General features: G+C 47.5%; 1 protein-coding gene across 10 annotated transcripts in view; it reads left to right on the plus strand.

Moving 5' to 3' along the window:
- HECTD1 (HECT domain E3 ubiquitin protein ligase 1) overlaps positions 1–26,772 on the plus strand; it is a 665,243-nt gene that overhangs the window by 271,702 nt on the left and 366,769 nt on the right. For all 10 annotated transcript variants that reach the window (XM_086936975.1, XM_086936976.1, XM_086936967.1 and 7 more), the window contains exon 15: positions 21,446–21,522. In XM_086936975.1, the coding sequence (XP_086793101.1) occupies positions 21,446–21,522 (77 nt within the window). The remainder of the gene's footprint in view (positions 1–21,445; positions 21,523–26,772) is intronic.

The raw sequence follows: 26,772 nt of genomic DNA on the forward strand, positions 1-26,772 counted from the left end.
CCAGAAGGTGGGTGCAAGGACGGAAAACTTCACGCCCCAGATTTTTTCTTCCTGAAGCGGGGTATGGTCAGGAGGAACTGGGTAGAGGAGCGCAGCTCCCTACTAGGAGCATACATTTTGATTGCCGAATTGATAAAGGCTGGAGCAGTTCCAGCGCGAGCCTGGAAGGTCGTGCAACCCATCTTGAATAGGGCGCGCTCACGGATAGGGAGCCAGTGCAGGGATTTAAGTAAGGGAGTGACATGGTGGAATTTCGGAAGACCAAAAATAAGACGAGCCGCCTGGTTTTGGACCATTTGAAGGCGCCGAAGGTCATAGGCAAGGACCCCGTTGTACAAGATGTTGCCGTAGTCGAGGCGTGACAGGACCATAGCCAGTTGGATCAGTTTGAGAGCAGAAAAGGAAAAAAAACGTGATATCTTACGAATGGTGCGAAGAACTAAAAAGCAAGATGACACCACTGAACTGAACTGATCTGGGAGTGAAGAGTGAGGTGATTGTTGAGAGTGATCCCTTGTGTCTTGACTGAGGAGGAAGGTGAGGGAGGGGCACCCAAGGAAGAAGCCCAAAACAATGGGGTCCAGGGACTGGAGCTGCCACCTGTGAGTAGTAGTTCAGTTTTATCTGGATTTAATTTAAGTTTGTTGCAGTTCATCCAGTCCCTGATAAAAATCATAACCGATTGGAAATTGTGAATGGACTCAGGGGAGGAAGAAAGATTAAAGATGAGCTGGAGGTCGTCGGCATGATTGAGGACCGTGACCTCCATCTGCTGTAGACCAAATATGAGAGGGAAAATGTATGTATTAAAAGTCGGAAAAGTCGGCCAGGTGGACGGCCTGTGTACGGCCACTCAGAAAGGAGGTAAGCCAAGCCAGAGCATGTCCCCCTATGCCAGCCGCCTCGACACGGGAAAGAAGGATGGAATGGTCAACCGTGTCGAAGGCGGCGGACAGATCAAGGAGGACCAGTGCCTGGGGCGTGTTGACATCCAGCCCCTCTCTGAGCAGGGGGCTAAGCAGCAGCTGTCCTCCATTAAAGCACTCAGAACTTTAGTGACGTGGCTTTCAAGGACTTACCCAGGTACGGGAGAAGGGAGATAGGGCGATAATTGGGAAGGGAAGTGATGTCAGCGCCAGGCTTCTTAAGGATAGGGATAGTGATTGCTGATTTGTGAAGGGCAGGGACAGTGCTCTGGGTCTGAGAATCATTGAGGAAAGTGAGAGGGGGCAGGCCATAAAGATCTCCCTTAAGATGTATGCCGGGCAAATGTCGGAGGGGGATCCTGACTTGACTCTAGTGAGCAGGGCCAGAAAGGTTTCCCTGGTCAGAGGAGGAATGTGATCCAGGTGAAACTGATTGGATGGGGTTGGAGGGTCAGTGAAGGACAGGGAGGGTGGTGGAATGTTAGATTTGATGGCAACTATTTTCTCAATAAAGTACTCATTGAGAGAGTCACAGAGGGTTTGGGAGGGGGAGGGTTTGAGGGGGGTTCTGTCTGAGGAAGCCAACTCGTGGATGGTAGAAAAAAAATTCCCTGGGTTGATTTTCGGCCGAGAGGATTTTTGAGGAGAAGTAGTTGGTCTTGGCCAGAAGAATGGCTTTTTTGTATTCATTGGCTACAGAGGTGTACTGCAATTTCAACGCAGGGCAGTAGGCGCATCTCCAAGCGCGCTCTGCCTGTCGCACAATGAGTTTGTCCTTAAGTTCTGCGTTGAACCATCTGTTGGCGTCATGTGCACGCCTGGTTCGAACGCGTTTGAGCGGAGCCACTTGGTCACACGCTGTGGACAACCAGTTGTTAATGTTGTCTGCATGGGATAGAGGGGACAGATCAGTAAGAGTGGGACAGGAGGCTGAGAGGGAAGAGCACAGAGAGGGTACATCTACCTGGTTCCAGTTGCGGGCCCAGGTATTTCTGGGAAGAGGGGGTCTTTTGGCAAGACTTTGTTCTAAGAAAAAGAGACCAGGAAGTGATCGGACCAGGAACAGGGTGTGACAACAGGGGGGGATACCGGTATATTGAGTGACCAGAGCTGGTCCAGAATGTGGCCTCGGACATGGGTCGGAGTATGGATGTGAGATAAAAAGTTTAGACTGAGGAGGAGTTCAGTGAATTCTTTTGACATCGCGTCCTCAGCCGGGTCGGAGGACCAAAAATTAAAATCCCCCAGCAGTAGAACAGACGAGTTGTTGACTGCTAGAGTTTCTAGTAAGTCCTGGATAGCAGAGATGAAGTGTGGTGTCTGCTGAGGGGGGCGATAAGCGAGTACACACGTAATGGGGGTGAGAAAGGAGGCCGACCAAACAACTAAACAGTCGACCGCCCTAGTGGACGGGGAGGATAAGAATTGAAAATGAAGTCCAGAGCGAGCAACCAGGGCAACACCGCCTCCGGTCTGTAGGAGAGTAGGGTCTGCAATCCTATGATCACCCAGATTTTTTGCTTTTGTTTCACTGGTTTACGACTTTCTCTGGCTGTGGGCCTGCCAATCAGACCCACAGCCTGGCTGTTCTCTCTCTAAATTACAACATGTACCCTAGGTGCATTTACCAATTGGTACTGGGCCACCTTATCAGACCCTGTAACTCAGGGCATAGGTGTACCCAGGGCTGCCAGGGGCTGCAGCATGTATTATGCCACCCCTGGATGGCCTCCTAAATTTGACACAACTGGCTGCATGACAGCTGGGGCAAAGTCGTGTAATCACCCTTTGCTGTAGGTGTAGTATACCTATACCTAACCCTAAAATGGACACACAGATTCCTATCAGTCACTCCTATGGCAGGCCTTGACAATCCTGAAGGCAGAGTGCTTGGAATCGTGTGAGATGGTGCTCTGGCATGAGCTGAGCCTGTCTGCAGCTTGCGGAATCAAGTCCTAATAGCTGTTCCATGATATCGCATACCATATACTCTTAAGTGCATTATAATCCTCGCGGTTAAATGCTATCTTTGGTATCGCTTTATCAAAACATGTCGAGTAAGGTGTCATACGAATTGGAATACTAACCCCTCGCCAATTCTGGCGACGGGGTTAGCATTTCACCCTTCTAGAGGGACACGACATGTATGTAACTGTGAACCCCGGTTAAAGTTAAACGAAGCCTCAGCTCCACAAAATGGATGCTGCCACCACAGACACGAGTCTGACCCCCTGCAGCTGGGAGTCCTTCCAGCGAGGGGAGCCTGGACAAAGGGTTTCCTGTCCGGGGCGGTGCTAGCACCGTCCCAGACATGGTTTTGTGTATCCTGGGTAGGCAGGGCTTTTCAGGAAGGTGACTGCTGAGTGGCACCCCGGTGCTCACTACGCATAGGCCGGTCAGAACCAGTTCCAGGGGCACACCAGCCCCTGGCCTGGGGGAAGTCCGGCATGGCAGAGGGGTGTAACCACCCCCCTCCTAGTCCCACCCATAGGCAGGACCTAGTCACCGGGTCAGCCCCCTTTTTTAGTATAAAGATGGGAGCGGGCCCCCTGTTCAAATTAGATCATCTTTGGAATCAAGACACGACTTTCTGCGAAAGACATCAAGATTTCCTTCTTCAAGATTCTCCCTTGTGGCTAAGGAGTAGTCACCCTGCATCCGCAGGCACCATCCTAAGAACACTGCGGTCTGCTGCAAGTCCTTCTTCACGAATCCGACGACCCAGCTCGACGAGGCCCGGCTTCCCTGGCACCTCTGACCTCTACTCACCTCTACAGCAAAGCTGAGAACTGTGAGTGCGACGAGACCTCGAGGGACCGACTATCGCCAAGACTGCACGACTTCTTTGCAACAAGCCCACCGTGTGCTCCAGTGGTGAGTGCTTTGGGGTCCGAGAAGCCCCAACCCTGAGCAGCTCCAGCACCGAAGATCAGCCCTCCAGCATCTCCACGATCTCCGTGGGGCCCTTCTGCTTTTGCGTGCTCACCGCGCTGTGTGGCTACTAGCCGGCTGGCTTGTGGCCTTCTTCACGACGCCCGACGACATCACTGCTGCTGGTCTGGTTGCTCCAGACTGGCCCTTGCTTCCTTCTTCAAGAGAGGCACCCCGGACCCTCCTGGTCCACTCCAGACGCCATTTTAAGTCCACCGCGTGGGCTTGAATTTGCCAAGGCTTTGTTGCCCAATCCTGGGTCCAGCGACGCCGACAGCTTCATCCATCGTGGGACAGCTCGCTCCTCCATCCTGGTCGCTGACAAAGCCTCCTGGTCCGTGAGATCTGCGAGCACAGTGTCACCCACTCACCTAGTCGAGGTGACTACCATCCGGTGCCCTCCTGGTGCCACCTGACTACTGACTAGTAGTCTCGAACTTGGTCCCCTCTGCTTTCAGGTGTCATCTTCCTTCGATCCAGGCTTGGATCCATCGAACTTTCTTCACTGGTCGCCTGCCAGCAACTTCTTTCTTCCAGGCTCCTGGTCCGGCAACGAGGATTCCCGACGTCTTTTGAGTCCTATGCAGCTGCAGCCCCTGGGCTAGGTAACTTCGGCATTTCGGTGCCCCAGCATAGCCTCACTATCCACGGGTCAGAATCCACTTTCGTTTTCCTCCTACCAGGTCGGGTTCGCCCGAGAACACTAACTTTGCAATTTCTAGCTACCATAGACTTTGTCCCGCATCCCGCGTGAGTGCACACTCTGCACCCGAGTCCCCTGGGTCTCCTAGAAGTAATCTGAAGATTCTATAGTCAAGATCTAGCGATTCCAAAGCCTATTAGTACTGTAATTACCTGCTAGTAATTTCGCATTCCACTTTCAGAGTATATGGTTTTCCGTGCCCCTCGGGCATTTGTATATACTGTGCTAACTTAAGTATTTTCGTAAGAGTTTTGTTTTGTGCTTAGTACCCTGTCCTCATAAAGAGTACAGGGCTGTTGTGATTCTTAATAAATATCTTGTTTATTTTCATAACACTTGTGTGGTGTCCTTTCACTGGGTATTCAAGGGGTATATGTGTGGTAAACAACTGGCTTAACGCGCCCTCTCGAGTCTTTAGCCTTAGACTGCTCGTATCCATGCTACTAGGATAGCTGGTCTATAAGGTTGACTTACAACCAATCATCAATAAGGGTTGCTGGACTGATACATAGTGTTCACTAGAATAGTGAGCACTGCATATCAGGCCACCTTCTCACATTGGTGAGCAGCGGTTGGGATTTGAGCTTGCTGTTGTTTTACCACACGTATCCTAAGAATATCTTGTTGAAAGATCACATAAGTACTGTTAGGTACATATAACTTAGCTTAGAATACTCTGAGTTCTACTGAACCAGCTGTTGCAGCTCCTCAAGGCTTAGCACACCTGGCTGCAACTCTTAGCAAGGGATCAGTAGGCAAACACATAGTGTAGGTAGGTGCATCACTTACACCACACTAGAAACAGCATGTCAGACAAAGGGGGAAACTCTGAGTCTCCCCTTGTGTCAGTGGACCCTCCACAGGTTATCCCTTCCAGATATGCTGTTCTTAGCTTCAGGGAGTTGAGACAGGTGTGTACCTCCAGGAAGATAAGACAGGGGTCTAACCCCACCACTTCCTTTCTGATTGGTCTCTTAGAGACTTATGATGCCAGGAGGGCTGGTAACCCAGACCCTTCTAATCCAGATGGGAATATGCCCTCCTTACAGGGACCCTTTGATAGCCAGGAACATCCCCTCCAGGAAGCAGATGATGCTGAGGATGAGGATGAGGACCAGTTGTCAGGGGATGAGGCAGACAAGGGACAGGTAGAAGTCAGCAGACTAACCAGGTCCAACTTAAGCAGACATGACAGTGGTACTGGGGGACCCCTGGGGCCACTCTCAGGTCAGCTTAACATTGGGAATGGACGAGCCAGATCTCTGTCAAGAGGCTCTGGCAGATCCCTTCAAACCAATGGCTCTCACAACTCTTCTCAAAGAGGGATGACTTCCCCTCAGAGGAGAGTGTATGAAGCTAAAGAAAGGGCAGCCAATCTGAGGATTGAAAGGGAAGAACTTGCCCTGGACAAAGAGAGGCTTGCCTTTGCTAGAGAGCAACAGTTAAGTGGGGTAGTCCCCACTGGTGGCAGCATTGTACCTAGCAATAGGGAAAGGAGTTTTGATACAAAACACCTGGGTAAGATAGTGCCCCCCTTTAAACAAGGGGATGACATCCACAAATGGATTACTGCTCTGGAGAGGGCCTGCACTGTGCAGGGTGTTCCCCAGAGTCAGTGGGCAGCTATCTTGTGGCTCTCCTTTGAAGGCAAAGGTAGAGATAAGCTCCTCACTACAAGAGTGGAGGATGCTAACAATTACCAAGTCTTGAAGAACACACTGGTTGAAGGGTTTGGCCTAACCACTGAGCAGTACAGAGTGCTGTTCAGGGATACCCAGAAAACTCAGTCTCAAGATTGGTCTGACTTTGTAGATTGTGCCACTAAGGCTTTTGAGGGCTGGTTGCTGGGCAGTAAGGTTACTGATTATAAAGGATTGTATAATTTGATGATGAGAGAACAAATTTTAAACAATTGTCAGAACCAGTTGTTGCATCAGCATCTTGTTGACTCAGATCTGACCTCTCCCCAAGAATTGGGCAAGAAGGCAGACAGATGGGTTAGAACAAGAGTTAAACAGAACCAGGGCCAGAATCAAGGTGGTCAGAAGAAAGCAGACCAGAAGGGTAAATATTCTAAGGGGGAACAAAATGACCAGAAGTCTTCGACAGGTCCCCAACAACCCAAAGAGGGTGGGGGTCAGGCTCCCCAAAAGAAGAAAGAAGGCCAATCTAAAAGGTGGTGCCAATACTGCAAAAGTAAAACTCACTGGTTTAGTGAGTGCACCAAGAAAGGAGGAGGGCAGACTCCTGCCACTGCAGCCCCTAAGGCACCTGTGCCCCCTAGTACAGTCAGCAGTGGTAGTGCACCTCCCAAGGGTTTAGTAGGGTTAACCCTGGGTTCTGAGGGGTGTGACAACTTAGTTGGTACACTCACTCAGGCTGTCCTTGTTTGTACAGGGGATGTGGATATGTCCCCCTGACATAAGTCCCAATACTTTGGGCAAATACAGACAGACACCTTTCATTAATGGAAAAATGGCTCAGGCCTATAGGGACACTTGTGCCAGTGTCACAATGGTGACACCTAACTTTGTGGACCCTGGACAGATCATGCCAGGTACAGAATTCCTGGTGACCAATGCAAGCAATGTCACTACCAATCACAGTATGGCAATTGTAGCTTTCTCCTGGGGAGGGGTAACTGGCCAAAAGAAGGTTGTAGTTAGTTCAGACCTCCCAGTGGATTGTTTGTTGGGCAATGATTTGGAGTCATCACAATGGTCAGAAGTGGAGCAGAGGACTCACATGGAAATGTTAGGCTTGCCAGCACATGTGTTTGCTGTGACCAGGTCACAGGTCAGGAAATGCCCCACTGAACAGGTGCTGGATCCTGGAACAATGGACCAGACACCTTCCAAGAAAAAGAGCAGTAGGGTTAAGGCTGTGCCTTCCCCCTTGCCCCAGGTCGTGGATCAAGTCTCAGAGGAGGCTGACCTACAAGAATTGAGGGAAACTGAGCCTAGAGAGTTTGAACTTGATCAAGTTGAATTCTTGGGTTCAGGGGGACCCTCAAGGGAAGACCTGGGGAAGGACCAGTTAGACTGCCCTTCTCTTGAACCCCTCAGACAGCAGGCTGCTGCTGAGGCTGCTGGGAACGCCACAGGTACCCACAAGGTATACTGGGAAGATGGACTCCTGTACACTGAGTCAAGAGACCCCAAGCCTGGCATGACCAGGAGGCTGGTTGTACCCTTGTCTCAGCGAGGTTTCCTCCTTACCTTGGCCCATGAGATTCCCTTAGCAGGTCACTTAGGCCAGACACAGACTTGGGACAGGCTTGTCTCACACTTTCACTGGCCTCACATGAATGAGGATACCAAGGAGTTTTGTCGCTCCTGTGTCACTTGCCAAGCCAGTGGTAAGTCAGGTGGCACAACAAAGGCCCCCCTTATACCAATGCCTGTGGTGGGGGTGCCCTTTGAAAGAGTGGGGATTGACATTGTTGGTCCAATGGAACCCCAGACAGCATCAGGGCACAAGTTTATACTGGTGGTAGTGGATCATGCCACCTGGTATCCTGAAGCTATTCCACTTAGGACCACCACAGCACCTGTGGTGGCCAGGGCCCTAGTTGGAGTGTTCTCCAGAGTGGGCTTCCCTAAGGAGGTTGTCTCTGACAGAGGTGCAAACTTCATGTCAAGCTACTTAACTGCTATGTGGAAGGAATGTGGTGTCAACTACAAGTTCACTACACCCTATCATCCACAATGCAATGGGCTTGTTGAAAGGTTTAACAGGACCCTAAAAGGGATGATTCATGGACTACCTGAAAAACTCAGGCGTAGATGGGATGTCCTGATTCCCTGCCTTCTGTTTGCTTACAGAGAGGTCCCACAAAAGGGGGTTGGCTACAGCCCTTTTGAACTTTTGTATGGGCATCCTGTGAGAGGCCCCCTGTGTTTGGTGAAGGAAGGATGGGAGAGACCTCTCAAAAAGCCTGCAACCAACATAGTGGACTATGTACTTGGTCTCCGCTCCAGGATGGCTGAGTATATGGAGAAGGCATCTGAAAACCTTAAGGCCAGTCAAGAACTTCAAAAAGCTTGGCATGACCAAAAGGCTGTCCTGACTGTCTACCAGCCTGGACAGAAGGTGTGGGTGTTGGAGCCAGTGGCCCAAGCAGCACTCAAAGACAAATGGCCTGGGCCCCACACAATTCTTGAGCAAAAGGGAGAGGTCACCTACCTGGTGGACCTTGGAACTCCCAGGAGCCCCCACAGGGTACTCCATGTCAACAGGCTCAAAGCATATGTCGACAGGAAGGACATGAGCTTGCTCATGGCCATAGATGAGGGACAGGAGGAAGAGAGTGACCCTCTCCCAGACCTGCTCACTCAGAATCCTGATGATGGGTCAGTAGATGGTGTTGTCTTTTGTGGCAGCCTCTCTGAACATCAACAGAAAGACTGTAAACAGGTTCTTCAGTCTTTCAGACATATGTTCTCTGACACCCAGTCAGACCAATTGGTGCACCCATGAGGTTGACACTGGAGACAGCCTGCCAGTCAAGAGTAAAATCTACAGGCAGCCTGATCATGTTAGAGACTGCATAAAAACTGAAGTGCAGAAAATGTTGGAGTTGGGAGTCATTGAACCCTCAGATAGCCCTTGGGCTAGTCCAGTAGTTCTAGTGCCAAAACCTCACACCCAAGATGGTAAGAGAGAGATGAGGTTCTGCGTAGACTACAGGGGTCTCAATGCAGTCACTAAGACTGATGCCCACCCAATACCAAGGGCAGATGAACTTATAGATAGATTGGCTTCTGCCAACTACTTAAGCACATTTGACTTAACAGCTGGGTATTGGCAAATCAGGTTAGCTGAGGATGCCAAGCCCAAGACAGCATTTTCAACCCCTGGTGGGCATTATCAATTTGTGGTAATGCCCTTTGGTCTGAAAAATGCACCTGCCACCTTCCAAAGGTTGGTGAATCAAGTCCTTACTGGGCTGGATGACTTCTGTGCAGCATATCTAGATGATATTGCTGTCTTTAGCTCCACCTGGGAGGATCACCTGGTCCACCTGAGGAAAGTGTTAGAGGCTCTGCAAGCAGCAGGCCTCACTATCAAGGCCACCAAGTGCCAGATAGGGCAGACACAGGTTGTATACCTGGGCCACCTTGTAGGTGGAGGCCAGGTTCAGCCACTGGAGAGCAAGATACAGTCAATCAGGGACTGGGCTCCTCCAACCACCCAGACTCAGGTTCGAGCTTTCTTGGGCCTGACTGGATACTACAGAAAGTTTGTCAGGAACTATGGTTCCATTGTGACACCATTAAATGAACTGACAAGTAAGAAAATGCCAAAAAAGGTTCAGTGGACAGCAGGCTGTCAAAAAGCATTCGATGACCTAAAGCAGGCCATGTGCACAGCACCTATCCTTAAGAGTCCAGACTACTCCAAACCATTCATTGTCCAAACAGATGCTTCTGAGTTGGGTGTGGGAGCTGTTCTTTCTCAACTGAATTTTGATGGTCAAGACCAGCCCATTGCTTTTATAAGCAGGAGGCTGACCCCCAGAGAGAAGAATTGGTCAGCTATTGAGAGGGAGGCCTTTGCTGTGGTTTGGGCCCTGAAGAAGCTGAGTATCTATTTTGAACAACAAGGGGACCCCAATTGGTATCAGCGAGGGACCTCGGGGAGCTTATCATATAAACACAACAATGGTCCCTGGCAAGAAAATGGATAAGTGCCAATGAATATAGACTCAATCAGTACTATATTAGTGAAAACGTACCCAGCCGGGCAGAGGTCTTCAAGGTTTATATTTCAGTCAAGAAAATGTCAAACAAATTAACACCTTCAACAAATCACGTCGGTGGGGCACAAGCCTGTACCCAACCACGAACATACATAGACAACAACATACACAAAGGGCTTGCAAGGCAAAATCAACAGTCTCTGTAAAATTCCAATTTTGAACAGAGAATTACTTGTGGGTACCATTACATAATTATACATTGAGAGTTCCAAACGTATATGGTACACAGTGGGTCGACGACGTTTCGGACCCCCTTGCTAAATAATGGGGTCCATCATCAGGACAAAGCAATGGTTGCCTTTTTTAGTTTTAAGCCTCTTTAGCCTAAAGGGAAAATGAGATGAAAAAACAGGTACATTACATTTAAATCACATGCATAATGAGGGTGACATTGTGCCGTGATTTATAGACCCAGACCGCTAGTATCCTGGTGGAGATAGCGAGTGACTTAGTTCCAGTGTCAACAGGCATGTGACAGAGTGTGGTCATACTGTTGCGATTTAAGGAAGTGCTTAGTTGTGAGTAATTCTTAAATTCAGGTGAGAAAACGACGCAGTGATACTGGGCAATTTCGAGTGAAGATAATGCCAAGGTGGAAGTTGCTGCTATATTATATGCAGGGTGCACCATGCTCAGATGAAAGACAATGCAGTGGGTTGAATTTTAAAAGATTATCGGCAAATTGGAGAGAAGAAACGGCGCTATGAGTCGCGGAGAGAAATACATAATTATCCAGATTTTGCAGGAGTCAACGTGGTCAGGTGAAGATCGCGGCGCAATGAAGAGAATTAGTAAGGGGGCTCACCAGAATAATACTGGGCATGCTCAGATAAGAGCGCGCTGGAGGTTCGTTATATCGGGAAACTGAATAATAATAATCCGGGGTGTGGGATTCTTCTGGGAGTAAAAGAATTGTGCAAGGTTAAGGCGGGGAACAACCAATTCATTAATTTAGGCGTCAGTGCAAAAAGGGTAGGCTTACCAAGGGTTAATTGTACGTTTCAAGGGTCCAGGGGCGGAGGAGGATCGTTCCGCTTGTACCTGTGTACAAAACAATACTTAACGATGGAATCTAAAATAAATGATCAGAGGCATAATTCGGTCAGTACCGAGTGGGGCTTACCTTGACAACCGGAAATTGCCGGGAGCGCCGTATCGCGCTGGGGTCCTGGAACCAGGGGAGGAGCCTACCGATAGAATTGGGGGGATAATCAGTAGGGGCATTTTGGCAGGGTTACGCGCCAGGTAGCAAGGATAATATCTGGGGCTTACCGGATCAGTCGGCAATGCTTGACTTCCTGGTTCGTGAAGTCATGTGGGCGGATTACTTTTATCGTGCTCAGCCATTGGTTGGAAAGGGGCCATAGGCATAAACGAAGGACCACGCTGGCGGCCATTATGGGTGAGGGAAGTTAGATTGGTTAAGAAGGTCCCATGGACATAAATGAAGGACCATGCTAGCAGCCATCTTGGGCGACGGAAGTGAGATTAAAAGGAGTTAAAAACATCATAGAAGAAAAGTGGCGCAGTGACATTAGTGAAGATAGTGAATGTGAGATTTACAAACACATTAATTACATTAGAGTACATTGATTTATGCTTAAGAATATCGGCGAAGGCCAGACTGTATTCAGTTCATTCAGTTAGGTCTTATAAATTGTTGCTTCCAGTTCATTCACTTAAATATTTAAAAATGAAGTCCATAATCAGATTAGTGTTGTCCAGTCCTCTTGTTGGTTTAGGCCAGAGTTCAGGCTATCAGTCCGTATTATCCATTTCAATTCCTCTTTATTGAGAAGGAGACTCAGATCACCTCCTCTTGGTGGCAATGTCACTTGGTTTATAATGGTCCACCGGATATCATTTTCCGTGTGCTCTTTGGAGATGAAATGTTCAACCAAGGGAGCATTGGGGGTCTTGCACCGTATTCTGCTCCTGTGCTGGGAAATCCGTAATTTAACCTTTTGCTTGGTTTGACCAACATAAAGGAGGTCACATGGACAAAGGATCGCATATACAACGTTGCAACTATTACAGTTTGTAAAAGTTTTCAGAACATTTTTGCATTCCTTATACACAAATTCTTTACTCTCAATAGTATACTCGCATACCACACATGTTCCACATTTCGCATGGCCCCTAAGCGGTGTAGTGGTCCAATGGTCATTGATAGTTCTTTTTAGTGGGGTAGGGGAGGGTAAAGCTGCCCTCACTAAATGATCTTTAATGTTTTTATTCTTTCTGAAAGCAAACTATGGGCGTTCCCAGTTTAATTGGCCTGAATTCAAAATGTGCCAATTCTGTTTGATGGTTTTTGTAATTTTATTCGACACACTGGAAAATGTTGTGACACACACCAATTTATTAGTGGTAGGTTTGGGTCTAGTTGTCAAAAGAGTCTCACATGGGCAATACCATGCTCGCTTCATGGAGTTTTTTATGAGGCGGCGCGGATAACCTCTTTGTCTCAATTTGGTGGCTAGGAGACCAGCTTCATGGAAATAATCCTCTTTATGGAAATTATTCCTTCGCAGCCGAAGAAATTGTGAGTAAGGTAGACTATCTTTTAGGGCCCTAGGGTGGCAGCTATCGTAGCTTAAGAGCGTGTTTTTCTCAGTAGGCTTATGATATAACGAGGTGTAGAGTAGGCCATTCTCATGTTGGATAGTCAGGTCCAAAAAAGGGATAGAGGTCTTACTGTGAGTCAATGTGAATGTGAGGCCACTGCAGTTGTTGTTGAGCCAATGTAATAGGGCTGGGAAGGTATTGGTGTCATTATCCCATATCATAAAGATATCGTCTATATAGCGTCTCCACGTGCGAATACCTTGGCGGAATGGGTTACTGTCAACCAGAATCGTGTAACACTCCAACCAGACACAAAATTTCTTTGTATATGATAACCAGTACTTCCAGCAGATTCGCGGAACCTCCATGGGAGCAATTTTTGCTCCCACGTTGGCTATTCTCTACATGGACTGGTTGGAGTGTTACACGATTCTGGTTGAATCCTTGAAACCTTCCCAGCCCTATTACATCTGCTTAGACTGCTCGTATCCATGCTACTAGGATAGCTGGTCTATAAGGTTGACTTACAACCAATCATCAATAAGGGTTGCTGGACTGATACATAGTGTTCACTAGAATAGTGAGCACTGCATATCAGGCCACCTTCTCACACGGTCTTTCCCACGGGCCGGTCGGCGCGTAGAAACTAGTATGAGGGGGGGGAGTGTGTAGGAAGGTACCTCCTGACTATGGTTGCCCCCAACTTTTTGCCCTGTGTTTTAGCTGGTTTCTGACATAGTCGACCTGGGACCCTGCCAATCAGGACCCCAGGCCTACTGCTCTCTCTGTAAAATGGATTCCATGTACCTTAGGTACATTTCCAATTGGTACTGGGCCACCTTATCAGACCCTGTAACTCAGGGCATAGGTGTACCCAGGGCCTACCAGGGGCTGAAGCATGTATTATGCCACCCCTGGCTGGCCTCCTAAATTTGACACAACTGGCTGCATGACAGCTGGGGCAAAGTCGTGTAATCACCCTTTGCTGTAGATATAGTATACCTATATCTAACCCTAAAAATGGACACACAGATTCCTATCAGTCACTCCTATGGCAGGCCTTGACAATCCTGAAGGCAGAGTGCTTGGAATCGTGTGAGATGGTGCTCTGGCATGAGCTGAGCCTGTCTGCAGCTTGCGGAACCAAGTCCTAATAGCTGTTTCATGATAACGCATACCATATACTCTTAAGTGCATTATAATCCTCGCGGTTAAATGCTATCTTCGGTATTGCTTTATCAAAACATGTCGAGTAAGGTGTCATACGAATTGGAATACTAACCCCTCGCCAATTCTGGCGACGGGGTTAGCATTCCACCCTTCTAGAGGGACACGACATGTATGTAACTGTGAACCCCGGTTAAAGTTAACCCTTTCGATGCTGATGACGAGCTCAGCTCGTCATAATGCACAGTTGAGCTGTGCTGATGACGAGCTGAGCTCGTCATGAAACAATGGGAAATGTAGTGCCTCCAGCACAGGAGGGGAAAACACCTAGCAGCCAAGGTGTTAAACGAAGCCTCAGCTCCACAAAATGGATGCTGCCACCACAGACACGAGTCTGACCCCCTGCAGCTGGAAGTCCTTTCAGCGAGGGGAGCCTGGACAAAGGGTTTCCTGTCAGGGGCGGTGCTAGCACCGTCCCAGACAGGGTTTTGTGTATCCTGGGTAGGCAGGGCTTTACAGGAAGGTGACTGCTGAGTGGCACCCCGGTGCTCACTACGCATAGGCCGGTCAGAACCAGTTCCAGGGGCACACCAGCCCCTGGCCTGGGGAAAGTCCGGCATGGGAGAGGGGTGTAACCACCCCCCTCCTAGTCCCACCCATAGGCAGGACCTAGTCACCGGGTCAGCCCCTTTTCTTAGTATAAAGATAGGAGCGGGCCCCCTGTTCAAATTAGATCATTAGATCATCTTTGGAATCAAGACACGACTTTCTGCGAAAGGACATCAAGATTTCTTCTTCAAGATTCTCCCTTGTGACTAAGGAGTAGTCACCCTGCATCCGCAGGCACCATCTTAAGAACACTGCGGTCTGCTGCAAGTCCTTCCTCAGGAATCCGACGACCCAGCACGACAAGACCCGGCTTCCCTGGCACCTCTGACCTCTACTCACCTCTACAGCCAAGCTGAGAACCGTGAGTGCGACGAGACCTCGAGGGACCGACGATCGCCAAGACTGCACGACTTCTTCACAGCAAGCCCGCTGAGTGTCCCTCTGGTGAGTGCTTTGGGGTCCGAGAAGCCCCGACCCTGAGCAGCTCCAGCACCGAAGTACAGCCTCCCAGCATCTCCACGATCTGCGTGGGGCCCTTCTGCTTTCGGCTGCTCACCGCGTTGTTTGGCTACTAGCCCGCTGGCTTGTTGCCTTCTTAACGACGCCCGACGACATCACTGCTGCTGGTCTGGTTGCTCCAGACTGGCCCTCGCTCCCTTCCAAGAGAGGAGCACCCTTCCAAGAGAGGAGCACCCCGGACCCTCCTGGTCCACTCCAGATGCCATTTTGAGTCCACTGCGTGGGCTTGAATTTGCCAAGGCTTTGTTGCCCAATCCTGGGTCCAGCGACGCCGACAGCTTCATCCATCGTGGGACAGCTCGCTCCTCCATCCTGGTCGCCGACAACGCCTCCTGGTCCGTGAGATCTGCAGAGCACAGCGTCACCCACTCACCTAGTCGAGGTGACTACCATCCGGTGCCCTCCTGGTGCCACCTGACTACTGGCTAGTAGTCACGAACTTGGTCCCCTCTGCTTTCAGGTGTCATCTGCCTTCAAGATCCAGGCTTGGATCACTTCGAACTCTCTTCACTGGTCGCCTGCCAGCATCTTTCTTCCAGGCTCCTGGTCCGTCTACGAGGATTCCCGACGTCTTTTGAGACCTATGCAGCTGCAGCCCCTGGGCTAGGTAACTTCGGCATTTCGGTGCCCCAGCATAGCCTCACTATCCAAGGGTCAGAATCAACTTTCGTTTTCCTCCTACCAGGTCGGGTTCGCCCGAGAACACTAACTTTGCATTTACTAGCTACCATAGACTTTGTCCCGCATCACGCGTGAGAGTGCACACTCTGCACCCGAGTCCCCTGGGTCTCCTAGAAGTAATCTAACGATTCTATAGTCAAGTCCTAGCGATTCCAAAGCCTATTAGTACTGTACTTACCTGCTAGTAATTTCGTATTCCACTTTCAGAGTATATGGTTTTCCGTGCCCCTCGGGCATTTGTATATACTGTGCTAACTTAAGTATTTTCGTAAGAGTTTTGTTTTGTGCTTAGTACCCTGTCCTCATAAAGAGTACAGGGCTGTTGTGATTCTAATAAATACACTGTTTATTTTCATAACACTTGTGTGGTGTCCTTTCACTTGGTGTTCAAGGGGTATATGTGTGGTATAACAGCTGGCTTAACACGCCCTCTCGAGTCTTTAGCCTTAGACTGCTCGTATCCACGCTACTAGGATAGCTGGTCTATAAGGTTGACTTACAACCAATCATCAATAAGGGTTGTTGGACTGATACATAGTGTTCACTAGAATGGTGAACACTGCATATCAGGCCACCTTCTCACAGAGTGCCGCTAATACATTAGGCAGCGAGTCTGGGCAGAACCAGGTTTCTGTTAAAAACAGGAGATCTGGTTTGATAGTATCTAGAAAAATGAATAATTCATGATGGTGCTTGACGGCCGACCTAGTATTAAGGAGGAAAGCTGAAATGGCCGGTGCGGGGAGGGGGGGGGGGCAAGCTGTAATTCTAGGAGGGGTTAGAGGAGGTGGCATGTGGGGAGGCAAGGAAGGAGAGAAGTTGACTTGGCTAAGGCCGAGATTGTTAATGTATTCGATGGTAGGGGCACTTAGTGGCCAGGGGCCTTGAACTGAGCAAAGTTGCTCTTGGGAGTTAGTTAATAAACGGGCATAGTGGGGGGCCCCTACCCCCGGCCGGCCGTGGACGGGTGCAAACGGGCTTGCTTTTGGCACGCCACTGGCGCGCCCGTTGCGCGTACACATGGGGCGTCCCTTAAATGGGTTTAGGTGCGCGAAAACTGCAGCGCTAATAAACCTCATCTGCCCTTTCCAAGATGGGGCCAGCAACCCCGTCAGCCCTCCGGTTTCAAGCGGCACTCAGCCGTGCCGGAACGAGGCTAGGGATGCTGGGAGATGACGAAGGAAAGTGAGCAGCAGAGGTGAGCAAAGAAATAACAATTTTTAAAATCAGGGTTTTAAAAAGATACTTCCTTCACTGGAAGATTTCATTTATCGTTAAAATTTGCCAATGTTGAGGTGTCTAGTCCTTTACCAACACCTCAATGTGCAAAACAGAGGCCTCCTCCTCCTCGGCATGGAATTTAAACACTTAGATGGGGAGGAATTAAGATTATAGTTATTGCTCTTTATTTAATTAAGATTCTTGAATTTATATAGAGCCACGGCTGTAACAGAAGCTGTTGGTGAGCGGCTCTATTTATTTTATTTATTTAAAGAGTTTTATATAGCGCAAACAAGATCTTCACAGATATCAGAGCGCTTTACATAGACGGGTACATGAGGGAGCAAAGTCAAACAGGCAAATCAAGCTTTACATAGAAGGGTGCAAGGGGGAGCATATTCAAACGAGTAACTCAATAAATCACAGTATAATAGTACTACTAAGTGACAAAACCACTCATGTGGATGATAAAACAACTCATACAAATAAGTCAAGGGTCAAACATGTAATACATAACGGTGCAAGGTGTTAATAGGATTTGAAATAGTAGCTCAAGTGTATTTAGCCATGAGGATAGCTTTTACTTCTTTTTTAAAGAGTGTAGTGGAGGAGATCAGCCTGGTTTCGGGACGGAGTGAGTTCCAAATCCTAGGCGCCATTCCTGAGAAAGAGCGCTTGTATGTTTTTTCCTTCCGGAATCTTCGAGGTTTCAGCAGGAGATTGTTTGTGCCTCTCGTGTTTCTAATTCCCCCAGAGATTGTCAACTTCTGAGCGAGGTAGCCGGGTGAGTTTAGGTGTACCGCCTTGTGTGTCATGCAGGCGATTTTCAGCTGTATTCTGCCTTCAAAAGGCAGCCAATTCAGGGATTTCAGGTCAGGGGTAATGTGGGAGTACTTTTTTGACCCAGTGATGAGTCTCGCTGCAGCATTTAGAGAAGCTTTTAGTGGTGCGGTTGTAGTTAGGGGGAGTCCGCAGAGGGCGGTGCTGCCGTATTCAATTCGTGGGATGACTAGTGCTTGTACTGCAGTTTGGAAGTCTTTGGCCGGGAGGTAGGGTTTGAGTTTCCTCAGAGTATTGATCTGGAAGTTCGCTCCCTTTGTTGCCTTGCTGATATGTTGCTGCATGTTGAGATTAGTGTCGAGTGTTATGCCTAAAGATTTTGCTGAGTCCACAATGGTGGGTTGGACATTGAGTGCGGTTAGGAGTTTAAGCCAATGTTGAGTGGTTGATATCTTAGCTGGAGGTGAGATCAGAAGGAACTCTGTTTTCAGGGCATTGAGTTTGAGGTGGTTATCGGCAAGCCAGGATTGGGTGCAACTGATCGTTGAGTTCAGGAGCAGGATGTCATTGGGTGATTGTAACTTGAGGTAAAGTTGGGTGTCATCAGCGTACATGTGAAAGCGTACATTGGATGCTTGTAGCAAGGTGGTGAGAGGTTCCATGACTAGGTTGAACAAAGTTGGGGATAGAGAAGATCCTTGGGGGACGCCTAGCGTTACAGGTATTGGCGAGGACATCAGGTTGTTGCTCTTGAATTTTTGCGACCTGTTGTGAAGAAAGGAAGTGAACCACTTGAGGACAGTTCCTCAATCTTGAGGCCCATTCTTGTGTTTAGTAGTTCTAGTAGATTCTCATGTTTGACGGTGTCGAATGCTGAGGAGAGATCAAGAAGGATGAGGAGGCAGGTGTCGTTTTGGTCTAGCATTTGAAGTGCGTCGTCAATTATTTGAGTCATAGCAGTTTCTGTGCTGTGTCCTGCTCGGAAGCCTGACTGGTGAGGGTTGAGGAGATCGAATTGCTCAATGTGTTTAGACAATTGTAGTTGTGCGCATTTTTCCAGCAGTTTGGCGAGAGTGGGGATATTGGTGATGGGACGGTAATTGTTGAGATCCGAGGGGTCGGCTGTAGGTTTCTTTAGTAGAGGTGTGACCTGGCCAACTTTTGAGGGAGTCAGGTATGCTGCCTTGTTGGAGAGAGCTGTTGATAATTTTAGTCCAGAGAGGGAGAAGAAAAGGGGTAAAGTCTTTTACTGCGGAGGCAGGGAGGGGGTCCGTGAGGTGATTGGATGGTTTCAGGGTGCTGAGCAGTTTGCCAATTTCTTCTTCCGAGTATATGCTGAAGGTTGACCATGTAGCATTGTTTTTTGGTTCAGTGGGTGCTAGGCATTGGGGTTTGGAGTAGAGGCTTGCGTCAATGAGGAGATCGCTTTTTATTTTGTCGTTTTTTTGGATAAAGAAAGCAGCGAAGTCTTCACAGGAGGGTGCCTCACGCCCAGTGTTTAGTGGTTGCGGTTGCTCCTTTGATTGTGATTTGATTAGCTCGAACAGTTTTCTCGGGCGGTTTTTTGCTTGGTCGAGTTGGAGGCTGAAGAAGTCCGATTTTGAGCGTTTTATTTTCCTGAAGTAGGCGTTTCTCTTTTTCTTCAGATCTTTTAGGTGCATTGCAGAGGGGGCTGATCTCCAGGTCCGTTCTGCCATTCGCATTTCTCGTCTATCTTCGTTGAGACTCCCGTCGTACCATGGTTTGGAGATTTTAGTAGAGACTCTTTTTAGCTGCATAGGTGCGACCTCATTAATTATAGAGGTCATAGCGTTGATATAGTGGTCAGTCAGAGTTTGGACGTCCGTGGCGCCTGTAGGTGGGAGTAGCAGATTGCAACTGTTAGGGAGCAAAGAGCCTGGTTTGAGTTTTTTCAAGTCTCTTTTCCAGACTTTGGGCTTGGAGAGTTGAGCCGGGATGACTTTGACTTTTTCATTGATAAAGAATGTGATAATATAATGATCTGGCCAGTCACAGGGTTGGATGGATTCGAGTTGGATAGATTCCTCTTTGGAGATGATCAGGTCGAGGGTAGAGCCTTTCTTGTGGGTTGGGCTGTTGCATATTTGGGTGAGGTTAAGGGCAGCGAGGACATTTTTAAGACCATTTACCACTGCGTCGTTGCGGTCATTCCAGTGGAGGTTGAAGTCACCAAGGTATATTTGGGTGAGCTGCCGTCCGGAATTGGTTGAGATCATATCCATGATTTCTTGGGAAAAGGTGAGATTGTCCCTGGGTGGGTGGTAGATGCTGTGAAGAGAGCATATCGGTTTGCCCTCACTAATGATGTTGAGGCAGATGTATTCCCAGGATGTTGGGGATGGTAGGGATGTGGCTCTACTTCAGATCTGGTGTGATTAAATGTAATGAATCTGATTGCATGTTTGGCAGAGTCTAGACTTTATCAATCACTGAAGAGAACAAGTTATTCACCAGCTATTATGAAGGGTTCCTCAACCCAAAATGCAATAATTGGGTGTTTCTGCCAACCCATGGAGGTCAAGTTAAGCTAAATCTTTGCGTTGCTTTTTGAGTCTCTCAGTGACTACAAACTCTCCCCTTGTGCTGTTATTGCCCTTAAGGCAAGTGCATAGTCTACACCCCCCTTTTCGGATTGTCTGTTAATTTCAGAAAATTCTATGGCCAGAAGGGTACTGGCTCCCAGGTGCTGCTTCCTCGACTGTACTACATGTAGGAAACTAGCTGACCCCCCCTCTTTGTCCAGACCCCCTTTGGCACTTGGACAGGAGGAAAAATGTGCAGTTAGGTAGGCGTGCCTACCCTCAATCTAGTAACCTCCCTAGGGTCGGCCACCTGTAGTGGATGCAACTTTTCAGAGGCTGCCATCTTTGTGTTGTCAAACATAGGAACTCTGGGATGGGGATAGGGCCACTTCACACAGAAAGTGGTCATATAGGGGAAGTAGCGACCACAGGAGTAAGTAGCCCATTGGTTACTACCCTGCACTCCCCAAACACCTCATATCTAGTATTTAGGGGAGCTCCTGGCACCAGGAAATCTGAACCTGCCAAACTGAAAGAACACTGAAAGCCAGCTTTCTGCACTGCAAATGAAGCATCCAGGTCTGAACACATTGCTCTTTATGAGACATCTTGAAGTGGGCACAGTTCAACATGTAGCCTCCAGAAATGTGGAAACTTCTGTTGGCCGGGCTCTGTAAGCCATGTGAAGGTTCTAGATGTGGGCAAACCGCTGCTGACCTTCCAGTATAAGCCATGAGAGGCCCTCCGATCTGGACAAAGTGCTTCAGATGAAGCCCCAGGACTGGACAGAGGCCCACCCCCCACCCTACCAAATGTGAAGCCTCCCTAATCGGACACTGTGCACAATGTGCATCCTCCAGTGCTGTTGAAGGTGGCCTTTGACTTGGCACTACTCTCCACATGAAGCCTCCATTCTGACTTGGGAGGGCTTCCAGAACTGGACAAACTGTTGCTTAAAAAGATGTTGGGGTTTGTGATTTAACTGAAAGTCTTCAGTATGTTTTGTAAGTAACCTCCTCTTTCCCTCACTTCACAGGGTCAGAGTTTGTGACTGGTTGGACTGGTAAAAGGGGCCGAAAACTGAAGTCCAAGTCTGAGAAAATCAAGCAGAAGGTAATTATGGAGATTATGGTGGATGACTGCTTCCCGCATTCTGATGGTGGTATATAGTGGCGCTGGCTGCGTGAGAGAGTGGCAGCAATCTGCACTGGCCTGGGAAAGTGCCCTCCGTCAGCAATGCCCGTCCGTGAGGACTCTGCAGCCATTTTCAGCTGCAGTTAAATCTGCCAATATCCTAAGACCTCGCTCTGAAGGTGCTGTTGTGGTGTTTGATGTGTTTACTCCTTACATAAAGCAGCAAGGTACTTGCTGCTTTATGTAAGGAGTAAACACATCACCAGACGTTCACAGTTCTAGCGTGTTTCTAACCCCAATGCAAAGAGGAACGAAGGAACAGCTGAGTGGACTTTCTGCCAGCTGTGCCCCACCAAAGGTAGACCTGTTATAATCATCAAATTAGCAATGCTGGTGTAACTATTTCTATGTGAACAGTCCACATTGAACCATCATTAGCAGTGTGTGTTTTATTGACTTCACTGTTGTGAAAGGCTATTATCAGACCTCTCAGTTTTAAATTACACTCAAGTTTTAGCAGTAGGATCTACCATTCTGTTTACACCGTATGGTTTCTGAAAAAGCTTACACTGCCGCTCCTCATGCCTGCTTAAGAAATTGTGCCTTCTGTTTTTAAAAACACCTTCGAAGAACCTAGCCTACTGGGGTGGGTGTGTGTCAGTTCTGAAATTATGCATGTATTGTCTGCTTTTCCTACTTTGTGTATAGGCAGATTGCCTGCCTGTTCTACGACACAATTTGGATTTTGCTTAATTCTGGTACCAATCCATTATGTACCTAAAAATGGTGAGTTTTGCACTGTGCACATTCACAGTTTTCAAGTACCGCCTAACTCAGTGGTGTTCACGTTTAACAAGCCTCCCCTTCAGTGAGAACTCGATTAAGATTGCAATCAAGATCGTCAGACACTGAGCCAGTTTCTGTGCTCCTTTTAAACACCTCAGTCGTCCATCATTGAGCAGTTCTCGTCCCATTTCCCATCTCTTCTCTTATCCAATAGAAGTTATTCTGCTCTCAGGCTACACTGAGGTCCAAGCAGCCTGCATGTCATTGCTGTAGCCAGGTATTGGAACAGTCTTTCTGCTAAGGAGCCCTGAACCAGGCAAAGAACAGCATAGACTCCCACCTACCTTTGCAAACATGTAATCAGTACTTGGCAGTCACTTGGATAGGACAGTTTCAGAGCATCTGCCTTCCTTGAAATGACAAAAACATAGACCTGTTTAGTTTCCGGCTCTTGGAATTACGATGGAGAAGTTGGAAGTTGGAAGTTGGAACATAAATGCTTAATGTGTGTTAGATGGGAAAATGGGTTCAGTGTAGTGTTTTCAGAACAAAAGCCTAATGGCAGTTATTGCACTAGGCCTAGTCAAGAGTGCTGCCTGTTGCACACAGCAAAACATGTACACGCATTTAGTGCATTCCCAGCGTATCAGTTACATTATTTATTCATTGCTTTATTAAAGTCTTGAGTTAGCCAAGACACTTTGTTTTTAATAAAGATATATATTCTATTTGTACTTGCATATGAGACTTTCAGCCAGCCCTCTTCATCCATAGGTTTGCTTTAACATCACTCACATTTTGGTTCTGCCCGCTAAAGCATACAGCATCAGACTCTGGGACAGCCTATTTCCGCCAATGGCTTCACAGGTTGTAAGTGGCCGCATTCTGCTTTTGTACAGTGTGCGTATCAGTGCCATAATTAGTCCCCTTCAGTGCCATGTACTGTTTGTGCAATGTGTGCTTTTACATTAATGCCTTTACATTAAAAAAATACATTCTTGCTTTCAGACAGTGCTTGTCCTACTTATGCATAAGGCTTGGCAGCTTCCCCAACACAACTGCTTTGCTGCTCTTGTCCCACGTCTTCATACAAAACCATGTGCAAACAAAATAAATATTGGTAAAGCTTAAACTTAAGCAGTCAACACTATGCCAATGCTTATTTATGAAGAGTAAACGTTGCAATAGGCTGACAGTGCACTGAACAACATCAGATGAGTCCTTGTGTATACATCGGAAGAAGAAAGAAGGCCAGAACTACTAAGCTAAACAGAACGCACATAGCCTTCAAACAAAAAGGTTTAATTTCTTGCCTAAAAAATAAATGTGTTGGAGAAGTTGAAAAGATATTCCAAAGTCTGCGACCAGCAAGTAAAAATGCTTGACTGGTAGTGCAGGATATTTTTATTTTTAGAAGAAGGTGGAGAGCACTTCAGACAAATTGCTTATAACAGGTAGCATGTGATACTCCAGAGGTCTGAAAGTTTCATGGCCAGATAATATGCTTGATGCAGAACAAGAGTCGTATCGATAAGCATACCAGCTTAGAATGAATGTGTGCCTCTAAAGGCAGTCCATGACCTACACAGTGGAAAGAGGGCATATTTAGGGACACCTATCAACAAGTTGCTACCTTCAATATTTTTTGCTGGCGCTCAGGCAGTGCTCTTGCGCTGTCTTAGAGACGTGCTGTAGCTCCTCTGTGGGCTTCAAGCACGCCCATTGTGTTTTTATTAGTTCTTTGGTGTGCCCTTTGAAAATCCTTGGTTTTCCTGAGTGCATTGGTGTTTACTTGTCCCGCCTTTTGGTGTTTAGTTCACTGCCATGGTTACTGGCCATATTACATGTAGTCCTTCCCACAGTTTTATTTCTGTTACTTACCCCGCACTAATTATTTTTAGCTGGTGTCGGATCTCCTTTTCAGAATGTTGTGTTGCACTTAGCTGATGACATTTTCATTTAACAATCACCTCACAACACCTCACAACACGTCCAAACCACAGAAGGAACAATGCCCCCGGGGGGCATTTTCCTTTAATAACAATCGCCTTGCAACACGTCCACATAACTGGAGATACCGTGCCCCCTGATCCCCCAGCAAGTCTTTCCTGTATTTATGTGCTTTTGATAAAGACAAACATTCTAAATACCGCAAGCTCTACCCCTGGTTTGTAAAGTCCCGGGAGCCTTTTAGCAATGCCTCAGACCTTGTCACGTGCCACGATCCATAGAGGCTTCATGTAAAGCATTAGCTATTTTAGGTTTACATAACATCTGAGGCACAGCGTGGAAATAATTTTGTTATCGAATCAACACTGGAGCAGTTGCTCCCAATGTTCGTAAAAGTTCTATTCTTTTAAAATATATTTACATTTGTGACCAAACAAAAATGAGCCTTAAATATTGAGACTGATCAAATCTTTTCAGTTGTTAAACACACATTGGCCCAAATGTTAATTATTGCGCTGACATCTGTTGATTGTACAGGACGGCGCCATTCTAAGATTGCCTCTTTAATTACCTACCTTCATTGAGGCCATCTTTCTTTTTCTGACTACCTGCGTTTCTCCTGCAGTGTCACGCTCGCTTTGATGTGGCATGCTGGAGTGACAAACTTCTGACGTGCAAAGTCACCTGCCATATAGAAGGGAAAAGGATGTTGAGTGAGCACTCAACTTCTGGAACTTGTGACTGATTGGTTTACTTGTGGAATGAAGGTTGCACTGTGTGGGCTAGCATATCAGGAGAGTGACAATAGGCCTGTTGGCTAGAGACCGCTTTTAGTTTGCTACCTCTGGTGTCATAGGGGTACATTAGGGTGTCTGTGTCACCTTATGCTAGGCCTTGGGGTTAGTGTTCCACGTCCTTTCCTCCCACCACTTGAAAATTATTTTTGGTCCTCTACTTCACCTAATGAATTGTCCAATCTCTTTTCATCTGCTGATCATCTGTCATGTTTACATAGCTCTTCCCTCATTGTGTCCCTAACAAGTAGTTCCCTTTGTGCATTTGCCGAGTGGCTCATTCCAATGTCAGAAGTGTAAGCCCCTGAATTGAACACCCTAAAGTCCACAGTGAAAAGTATCTGGCTGTCCACATCCCCCGTTACCAGCCTCCTTGTTAGGTTGGCGTTTGTCATAAAGGAATAAAGGTCTGTCACTGTGTGATGCCTCCCATCCTTGCTTATTTGTATAATTTACTGAAATTGTATAGTAGAGATGCTTTATATTTACGGAGATTACATTAAACTAATTACAAGAATGAAAAATGTCCTAGTAGACATGAAGGAAAGTTTCAATTCTTTTAGGGACACGGGTGCAAAGAATTATGCTCTGCTTTCTTTTTTTCCTTTCTAGCAGTCTTCAAATATTGTATAAAAAATCTTTATCATGATGCACAGGGAAAGTGTTAACTGGATCAACCAATCAACAGTCCAGGATGTCCACACAGATAGGAGCCCCTTTTCTTGACTGCAACACTCCCTTTCACCATTTTCAATTAATTGCTTTGGATCCTTCCGAACCCAAAACAATCCAGAAACAAGAGGAATGAATCTGAACCTTTCTGCCCCGATCATAGTGCAGTCTACTAGTAGACCAAACCAAACATAAGGTAAACCGCAGTTGAAACAATTAAACTGAAACATATACCATATCAACATAAATGAAATAGACCATAGTCTCCTAGAAGAAGAAAAAAGAAAGAAACCAATACTTATCCCATATGAAAGACTGAAATCATACTACCAGGAAGATACCGTTATCTCAGGGGTGGGAACGTAAGGTAGAGTCTCGGGAACCCTGGGCAGGAATAATCTTCCCCTTCATTCCTTTTATAGGATTGAAACTTTCCTTCATGTCTACTAGGATATTTTTTCTTCTATGTCTGGACAGCAGGTGAGGATTATGCTTGTTCAAAGTTTGTCCACTACCAGCGATGCCTTGTCAACAACTGGTTTACGATGGAACATTTTGAACATCGAATCTGAAGACCAGTCTGCTGCATTCATAATATCCTCAAGGCGGGTCCCCAGGGAGAACGCTTCAGACGCCATTGCCCCTCTCCTTGAATGGGCCCTAAATTGCGGGACGTCCGTGCCCGCTTCTTGCATGACCCATCAGATTCAACATGCTGTAGAGGGAGGAGTGACTGCTTTGAAACGTTTCCTGTGAGATATTCAAAGTTGGAGTTTACTTGGGAAACTATGTTCCTCCATCATGCTTTCATAAGCCGTAAGGTGACGAACCATACTCCACTTGAGAAGCTTATCAACAGCAGGATAAAAGACCACTGTGGAGTCAGACTTTGTGCAGCGAGAAAGGTGAATAGTGACCCTCCGAGGGGTAAAAACCCTTCCGGAGATGTCTAAAGTCCACACATCAGACACTCCTGCATGATACCAAACACAAAAGCATTGCGAGTTTCGCCGACAATTCCGTGCGT

This window comes from Lissotriton vulgaris, chromosome 9 (genome assembly GCF_964263255.1).
Source record: "Lissotriton vulgaris chromosome 9, aLisVul1.2, whole genome shotgun sequence".
NCBI lineage: Eukaryota > Metazoa > Chordata > Amphibia > Caudata > Salamandridae > Lissotriton > Lissotriton vulgaris.